At 39.7% G+C, this 8836-nt stretch overlaps 2 protein-coding genes across 3 annotated transcripts; one reads left to right on the top strand and one right to left on the bottom strand.

Annotated features, from left to right (window-relative positions):
* Positions 1-203: 203 nt before the first annotated feature.
* On the top strand, positions 204-4443 carry rnaseh2b (ribonuclease H2, subunit B). Of its 2 annotated transcripts, XM_070914785.1 has the most exons (11): positions 204-382; positions 794-862; positions 1651-1758; positions 2190-2266; positions 2645-2759; positions 2845-2909; positions 3030-3135; positions 3388-3469; positions 3562-3607; positions 3882-3959; positions 4224-4443. In XM_070914785.1, the coding sequence occupies exons 1-11, from the start codon at positions 319-321 to the stop codon at positions 4332-4334; spliced, it is 921 nt and encodes a 306-aa protein (XP_070770886.1). In that variant the 5' UTR covers positions 204-318; the 3' UTR covers positions 4335-4443. The 2 variants fall into 2 exon arrangements, with proteins under 2 accessions (XP_070770886.1, XP_070770887.1); XM_070914786.1 differs by lacking the exon at positions 3882-3959.
* Positions 4444-5637: 1194 nt separating this feature from the next.
* On the bottom strand, positions 5638-8205 carry LOC139292947 (uncharacterized protein C13orf42). The gene is made up of 3 exons (XM_070915356.1): positions 7786-8205; positions 7564-7708; positions 5638-5882 (listed from the first exon to the last, which is right to left on the bottom strand). Exons 1-3 carry the CDS (start codon positions 8203-8205, stop codon positions 5638-5640), a joined length of 810 nt encoding a protein of 269 aa, XP_070771457.1.
* Positions 8206-8836: the final 631 nt, after the last annotated feature.

The following is an 8836-nucleotide window of genomic DNA, read 5'->3' as shown; positions in this document are numbered from 1 at the left end:
GTCTTTCGCCTCTTTTTTGAGCTTCTTCGCCATAATATCAATTTAGCTTTTAGAATGTGTTCAGTGTTGTTTGTTTGAAAAGAGAATGATGGAAATGAGCTGACAGCGGAATAGTAAATGTCTTGTTTTCTCCTGTGTGTCAAACGCAGGAAGTGCACACGGAGAGAGAGGCGCCTTTTCTGAGCTCATGTTGTCAGGGAAAAAAGGCAAATTACGTTCAGTAGGCCGACACTGTTTTTAGCTCAAATAAGCATTGATTTTATATCAGCAGCAAACCACGTAACCAGAAACTCATCCCGTTAAGCTGAATTATACAACATGGCCACTAAAAAGAAGCGAACGCCTAATACACAAAGTGACAGTTGGGTTGTCATTGCCGCAGGTAGGTTAAGCAGTGGGATAAGACATTCAGTTTAAGCTAACTAACGGTAAGCTAGCTTGCTATGTATAGTAACGTAGCTAGGTAAGCTCAGCAAAGTTATTAGACCTCGGTAACTTTGTCATCACTTACTTAACTAGTGGTAGAAATGTTAGCTATTATGCTAGCATGTCTCTAATTTTGGCCACATATTAACGTCAACGTCACAGGAAAAAACACGTTACTACTAACTTGACTAGCGTTAGTTATGAACTTTGTTGGAATCTCCTCCAGCAAAATTAACGTTAGTTACAAGTGCTTAACTTACTGTTAACTTTGTAAATGAATTCTCAGAATGACATGCAGCTGTAACGTTGTTTGTTTGTTTTGTCAGAGTAGTTATTTTGGACCTTACATTTGTTTTGGGGTCCACAGACTCTGTCATCGACACACAGAAGCGCGAGAGTGACCCAGCTTTTGTGAGACTAAGGAATCCCTCTACAGGTCTATGTTTTTTATTGTTATACATCTATCTGGGGCTGCAACTAATATAGTTGTCATAAGGTCTTCAAACTGTCAGAAGAGAGTGACAAAAGTCCATCTCATGTTTCCATAGCGAGGTGACATCTTCAAATTGCTTTTGTCCGACCAGCAGTCCAAAACCTAAATATATTAAGTTTGCTATCTAAAAGGTGGTGAAAATCAGCAAATATTCATATTTTAGGACTTAAATGATTAAGTGTTCCTTGTGAAGGTTTTGACCTCTGGTAGGGATATGGCACCATAATCCTGCCGTTGGTTTCACACTATTCCACTGATCAACAGCTGCGGTGACATGCCAAGAAGACTGCTTGCCAGTAAATATGGATGTAAACAATGCTGGAGTCATCAATGTAATAATGAAATGCATTCAATACATTTGTTGGACCTCATGGATGCACACAATGCATTTTAGTGAGTAACACTGAATGTAAACATTTACCTTTTGTTTACTCCACAAAAAACTCCACAGGGGACCTTTAATCAATGATCATTGATTGAATTGCTGCAGATCAATGATGAAAATGATTAGTAGTTGCAGCCCTAACAACACTGTATTAACATGAAGTCAAAATATGATAAAAGTCAAACATGAGGATGTGTATAAAAAAACATCACATAAAAGACAAAGACAAGTAAACTAAAGAGGTTCTTGAATGTTTTCACAGCAGTCTAATTCTGTATCTCGGGAACTGCATTTGCAGATGTGGTAGTGAAAGTAACACAGTTCCTCATTTTTTTTTATCCTGCAGATGAAGCATCTCTGTATATGCTGAGTAGCGGTGATGTGCAGCTGTTTGAGGTCAAAGCATTTGAAGAAGATTTCCACTCCTGGTTTGTTGGCCAGACTGTACAGAGAGGTTGGTCTCATGTGTAAACATTACAGTGTAAACTCTGAAGCAGCCTAATCATAATTACAAACACTGCTACAAAAGTGGCTCTTTAATTCCCATTAGCAGTATTTGTCAGCTGTAAAAGAGTTTTATAGCAGCTTGGGTCAACCAACAGAGCTCCAAAGAAGCCAAATCATCTGTGCAGAAACCGCTGGTGTATTCGTCGTAAAAACAAAAATATGTTAAGACAACATATGCCAAGCACAGACGAACAACATCGAGAAAGAGGAACTGCTGATACAAAGTATGGCTTTGTAACAGTGTTTGAAATGTTGATTGTTGTGATGTTAATGACGTTAACTGCACTTTTAGTCTGCAATTGTAGCAGTGGTCTTGGCTCAAAAATATGTTAATCAGGTGTTTGTATCTTCACAGTTGTCTCTTGTTTTTTTTAACAGATGGGAGACTTCTCTTTGTAACACCAATGGATCCTCTCTATCTCATTTTGCCCTATTTGATTAAATCCGGCAGAGAGGTAAGAAACAGAAGTCTCTCAGCTGTTGTTCCAGCCTCTGTTTTAAAAGACCAGTCCAAAATATATTTTCCAGGGATAAAAAAATCACAAATACATGAAGGTGGAGAAGTAGTAAGACTAGCAGTTATAAAGATAAAAAATATGACTTCTTACAACTCCAAAGCCATCTTACTGTCATGTTGTATCTTTTTAATTTAGCACACAAATCAAAATTAGAGTGGTGGCCATCTCACCATATTAATTGACTCTAAAACAGCAATAGTGTGCCTCTTATATAACCTTAGCAGTATATGAATGACTGTAAATAGGATTTTAATTTAATCCTTTTCTAATTTACACCTCCTCTATCTTTTTTTTTTTATGTTGTTTGCTGCTCAGGGGCAGTTCCAGCCTATGGATCAAGTTGTTATGGATGAGGAATTCCCAGCTTGCTCAAGGCTGCTGAGCTGCACACGTTCCCTGGCCTCCCTGCACCACATTGCAGAGGAAAAAGGTGACGTTTAGTTTTGAAGCTAATATCACTTAACAATAAAGTTTTGCTGATTTAATTGATTAAATGCTGTGTTTTGTACTTCCAGAGGCGGGAAAACTAAAGTTCCATCGATACAGTCAAGAGAAGACGATGAATTGGTTGAAGAAAAAGGTCCTTTTAAAATAATCACCACTATTTTATATGAAATTCAAACATATCCTTCTCTGCTGTGTGTTCATGTAAAAATGCACGGTTGGTTTTACAGTTTGTTTTTTTTACTCGTTGGTGTAGGTGGAGAGGACAGTCATTGCACTCAAAGCGAGAAATATCTCTGTGGGAGAAGGAGTCAAATCCTCAACATACGTCAGAGTGAAGTCAGAGTCAGACGACTACGAGGGTAAGTCGCTTCAGCTTCAGGCCACTTCACTGTTTAATCTCATTACTGTGTGAAACTCCAGTCTCACCTTCCTATGAAAAGGACATTTTATGGGCCTTTCCTTTCTTTGTTGACCAATAGATGGCAGTAATATTGCATCGTTAATATCTGTGGGTTATAATCACAAAAACAACATTTCCCCAACCTCAAACTATAGAAAACATAAAGTAGGATTACATTGCTAATTACTGGCTATTCTCTTATATGACACAGAGGACTTCCTACGCTATGCTCATGGCCTGATATCAGAGTACATCAGTGAAGACCTGAGCAGAGCCCTCCTCGAACACTTGCAGTAAGTTCAGACTTCTTGGAAGTTTTGATCATTATTAAAACTAAGGTATGGTGGTAATACAGATCAAGCATGCCTCTTGTTCTCTTCCACAGGTTACCAGAGCTCACAAGCCCAAAGGAGACAGAACCTCCTTCCAAGGTATGTTAGTGTCTCTTAGATGTGTGTGAAGTCAGAAAAGCATATTCTCTTCTCTTTCTGCATGCTGCCGAGACCACCATGCTTGTTTTCTGTAGCCCTCCACCTCACTCTTTCATTATTGCTTTGGATCAAGAGTTGCTTGTTTTTAACTTGGGTTGTAAGAGCTTTTTCATCGACTGTGTGATGTCGTCCTAGCTCGTAGTGGCGTGTGTCTGTGGTCAAAAGTTTGGTGCTCTTTGTCATGAAAAGCATTTCTTACTTCCACGTTTGGCAGAAACGGAAACTTTCAGACAAACCGGTAGAGGCTGGCGAGGACTACACCAAATTCAACAGTGCAGACTTCGCGCGGAAAGTGAGTGTATCTAGAGCAGGCTGCCTGAAAAGACCAAACAATTATCTGTGGCTTTGATGATCACCTTGAGTGATTGTTAGTGCAGCTCTTGTTTGTTGACTGCTTTCTTTAAGCTTTTCTTTAGCGTAAACACATGGGTGAAAGGAGCTCACCTTGTGATTTTCCTCAGCTTGAATTGAAGTTCATGATATGTAATGAATTCCCAGCTGTCTCTGTGCAAAGACGTTGAGTTACCACATTGATTTTTTTTCTCCTTTATTCCAGCCGCCCAAGAAGATGACAGCTGCTCAGAAAACTCTGGCTAAGGTGGACAAGACTGGCATGAAGACTATGTCGTCGTTCTTCAGCCCCAAGGTCAAAGCTGAAAAGAAATGAATGTTGTATTTGTACAGTTTAGACGGACTGAAATGATGAATATTCCGTAATAGCTGTATGCCAGCTCCTCATCTAGTTTCTGGTTTTGTATACGATGGATTTGTAATAAAGAAAAGAAAATGTATTTGATGTATGATTTTCATTTTAAATGGTGAGGATGAGACATTGAGTGACTCACTGAGATGAGAATGAGAAGGGAAAGGAATAATGGCAAGTCATTTTGCATTATTCATTGTAACGTTACCACACTGTTTCTATTTTGCAAAGCATTAGCATGCTAAAATATGGCTTTAAGTGCCAACTTAGCATTGGTGGAATGTGAGAGAATTTCTCAAATACTGAACTTAAGCTACAAATTTGAGTACTTGAGTGTTTACGTTTTATGTTACTTTATACTTTTACTCCACAACATTTCAGAGGGAAATATTGTACTTTGTACTCCATTACATTTATTTGACAGCTATTGTTACTTTTCAGAATAAGATTTTACTTTACTTTAAATTATACACTCATAATATGCAGCACTATACTATTAATGTACCTATTAGTATATACAGTATCTAAAATGGGCTGCTCTTTCACGTATTTGTTAGTGATAAAAACAGAATAATATAACACTCTGAAAGGAGCCATTCTGCATGAGTACTTTTGATACGTTAAGTAAAATTGCTGATAATACTTCTGTACATTTTGAATTCAGGGCTTTAATATTTTTAGACTATGGTATTTCTTTTACTTAAGTCAACAGTCTAAATACTTCTTAGACCACTGCAGCTTACCCTAATTAAACAGACTTTTCTTTACCCCCATTGCATCAGAAGTTTGAGTGGCAAATATCTCAAAACCCGGGCAAATAAATCCAGAAATATCAGCAGTGCTGATACCATAAATGTGTTTTATTTATTTATTTTTTAATTGGGTAAATTGAGCCTTTGTGTTTAACAGCAATGATGAGCAGAATAACCTTCACTGGTTCTGAACTATTCAGTTATCTCAGCCCTTGGAGTGAGCCTGAACCTCACTCTTAAATGAAACAGGCATTTGTGCTGTACTCTTAAAAGTGTTTACCTTTCAGCAAGTATTATTGCTGCGAAGGACATTGTTGCATTTTACCGCTGGCTTTGATACCTTGAAGGAATGCAGTTTCTCTCTCTCTGCAGTTCTGAGCCATAAACTGTACTCAACTTTAATTCCGTACCCATCACAATATTCAACATTTCTCTTGTCTCTTGTCCATACAAACTAAGTTTAGCTCTACGTCAGCAGTGTGGCAGTGCTGCTGGTTTCAAATGTCTATCAAGCTTCACTGCTTTTTTAATTTGGGCTTGAAGCGCAGAGTCTGGAATGCACTCTCCACCACTTTGGGCAGATGGATCGGGTTCCTCTGCAGCCGCAGTCTGCTGCTTGTGGACCCGCTCTGGTTTTTCTTCTTCGGGGCGCTTTTATTGGCACAGTCGCGAACCGCTTTCTGCTTGGAGTCATCTGCGCCCCGAGGAACCCGCAAGACCCAGTTAGAGTGGAGGTCGTGTTCAGCCGAGCTGGAGGCCACTGTGGGAGAGGAGAGCAGAGGGAGCGAGATCTTGAGTTGAGGCTGAAAGTTGTTATTTTGAGACCAGTAGCTTTAACTCCCTTTAAGTCCTTGAATAGATAATCAGTTGGCCCAAAAAGACCAGGGGCAATGTATAAATGAGTATCTTACAAATTATGTTCGACTTTCCCAATCCTTAACCACACTTGAACCTTACTGACCCCATCCAACCTGTGGTGGAAGAAGAATAGACTTTTTTCACAGCATATGTTTTGACATGTCATAGCAGGAAAAGCTCAGGTGTTAATTAATAACACTAATAATGGCTGCATTCAATTCAGGTGTGCTAGTTCAGTTCTATGGTGCACGCTGGCTTACTTGGACAAATTTAGCCCTCATTAACATTACTAGTGACACCTGCGCTTCTCTTGCACAAGCCAAAGCTTTTAGAAAATAATTTCCACTGAAGTAAAAGTACTGATATAACAATGTTAAGCAATTGAAGTAAAGGTGTGGTGGCAATTGCAGCAAAAAAGTATCACAAGTAAAAGCACTTGTGAAAAGTGGCCTCTTTCAGAGTTATCAATTATTGATACATTGACCTTTAAGCAGCATCTTACTGGTCCAGGTGGAGCTACGTCTCACTACTATACTGCTACTAGTGCTACTATATACGTTTAGCCTAATATGTAGCAATGTAGAATAGTATTTGAAATGCATATGTACATATCTAGAAGGCAACTAGTAACTACAACTGACAAATAAAAGGAGTGAAATGCACAACATTTACTTGTTCTTGTTGAAACTGGGGTGTTTCAACTTATTCTGGTTGCAAGGAATTACATGATATCATCAAGGTGCAATTAATCCCACCCGTCAATCAAAGCTTAGTTTGTACACACTCACACAGTGTGTGGTGTGTGTGTGTGTGTACAGAGGAGGTCTAATCAGGCAACATAAGTGGAAACACTTGTGTGGGGCTATCATGGATGTGTGTAGGGGCTGAACGTCCATCTCTGACCTCAGCCAAAGAAGATCCATAAGTAAAAATAGCACTACAGCAGAGTACCAAGTCATTTCATTTCAATGTAGATTACTAGAATTTAAGTAGTATAAAATGGAAATACTCAAGTAAAGTCCAAGTACCTCAAATGTATATAAGCAAGTACAGTTTTTGAGTAAATATACTTTAGTTACTGGTACCCTTGATCTCTAATCCCCAGTTGTGGAAGAAATATTCTGATCCATTACTTAAGTAAAAGTACACAACGTATCAAGAGTAAAAGTACAAAAGCTCCTGTCATTTTCATATTTGTACATATGATATAATTGGCCAAATATTATTAATGCACCAACATGTAGCAACATTATAATGTTGTAGCTGGTCACAATGGAAATACTTCTACATTATACACTGTTGGGTTGTTTCATGTAAAGCAATACATCATGTTTATAAAATCATCTTCTTGTACATAAAATCTCACAGCACAGTAAATTACTTAAATGCTCTCTGCCATTGTTTAACCCTTCAAGTCACACCTACATTTACTAGTTTAGGGCTTACAGGTTAATAGACTATCAAACATTTTTAGTCGTGCAGTGTCAAAGAACAAATTAGTCTGACAAGGTGGTAGTTTTAGCATTAGATCCAGGGTCAGGACCCAGCATCATCACAACTAAAGAGAAGGATTTCAAACTCACCTATGAAGTCCACATCTGCGTGTCCATCATCTTGATACGGTTTCTGCACAGGCTCACTGTCGCAGCTGGCGATGACCGCATCAAAGAACTGCAAAGTGTCCTCCTCGTCGGGGACTGGAGGGGCAGAGGGTTTGGCTCTCGATATCTGTGGTTAATAAATGGGAGAACATTTGTCTTTGATATTGCCTGCCATGTGCTCTGGCATAGATGATTTAAGCTTACCAGTTCTTCCTTTTTAGGCGGCGGCGGGGGTGCGGGCTTCTTCTTGGAGGACACTGTGGCCTTGATGTCGTTACTTTTCAAGTCACTCACACTTTTTGTGTATTGCCGTCTCAAAGCCACAAGTGCCTCCAGGTACTCCAGGCAGTTCTGATTCTGAGAGTAGAGCCATATCCTGTCCTCTTGTCTCTGATAATAGTACAAGGTCGACTCGATGCTCACTGTACTTTTGCTCCGTTTTAAAGTTGAGCCCGTGGTTGCTTGAGTTTTCTCTCCCACCACGAGCATGGAGGTGCTGCGGACCAGTCTGACGGTGCAGGCATTGTGGTAGTCCTGCTCGGACCGAAACCCACCACCATCCCCATCCCGCCCTCTGTGTCCGTGATGGTTGGGACGGAACACATTATTAATCTTCCTGAACATTCCTCTAAGCGTTGTCTTTCAGGGTTACAGACGTGTCCTTGGATTCCTGAGTGTTTGTGAAGCATCTATCCATATTCATCTCTTCAGGCCAGACAATATTTCAGTGAACAAACAAAAATGCCCGTAAACCAGACTGGAGCTGCTCACTGGGACCAGTCGCTGTCCAGGGTGCTGAAGTTGTCAGCTGCTCTATTGTGACACAAAAAGCAAAAGCAGACCTGAGTCTCTTGTCTAACCTGATCTCAACATGCCTTCAATGTTATCGGATGTTGCTCAGCAACATTGCTGTAGCAACGGGTCGGTAACTCTACACTTTGTGCTACTATTACTCCTGAGCTGCAGTCCTGTGTCAGATATCCTGACTCATACCAGACAACAACAGCCGGCAAACCGACCAACTGTGGGCCTGTAGTTTTTATACTTGTGGCTGTGAATCCACCTGTTAATAAACTGTGTGTTAGACAAGACAGGAGATCTTAAAAAATAAAATATGATAGGCTAAACTGCGGATTAGCCCTTAAACTATTCCAATTTTTGTGTTTATTTGAAACTAAAGACCAAAATGACTAATTCAGCTGTAGGAACGACCTGGATTTTGTAACAAACTAAAAAAGTTGTATGATGTTGACTT

This window comes from Enoplosus armatus, chromosome 11 (genome assembly GCF_043641665.1).
Source record: "Enoplosus armatus isolate fEnoArm2 chromosome 11, fEnoArm2.hap1, whole genome shotgun sequence".
Lineage (NCBI taxonomy): Eukaryota > Metazoa > Chordata > Actinopteri > Centrarchiformes > Enoplosidae > Enoplosus > Enoplosus armatus.
The sequence above is the reverse complement of the archived record's forward strand: the minus strand, read 5'-3'. Positions and strand labels throughout refer to the sequence as shown.

Excerpts from the sequence above, each read along its gene's own strand:
- rnaseh2b (XM_070914785.1), top strand. The coding sequence starts at position 319 with ATGGCCACTAAAAAGAAGCGAACGCCTAATACACAAAGTGACAGTTGG. Across the intron at positions 383-793 it reads TTGGGTTGTCATTGCCGCAG|ACTCTGTCATCGACACACAG; the intron begins GTAGGTTAAGCA and ends TGGGGTCCACAG. Across the intron at positions 2,267-2,644 it reads TGATTAAATCCGGCAGAGAG|GGGCAGTTCCAGCCTATGGA; the intron begins GTAAGAAACAGA and ends TTTGCTGCTCAG.
- LOC139292947 (XM_070915356.1), bottom strand. The coding sequence starts at position 8,205 with ATGTTCAGGAAGATTAATAATGTGTTCCGTCCCAACCATCACGGACAC. Across the intron at positions 7,709-7,785 it reads CGCCTAAAAAGGAAGAACTG|ATATCGAGAGCCAAACCCTC; the intron begins GTAAGCTTAAAT and ends TATTAACCACAG. Across the intron at positions 5,883-7,563 it reads CGCAGATGTGGACTTCATAG|TGGCCTCCAGCTCGGCTGAA; the intron begins GTGAGTTTGAAA and ends CCTCTCCCACAG.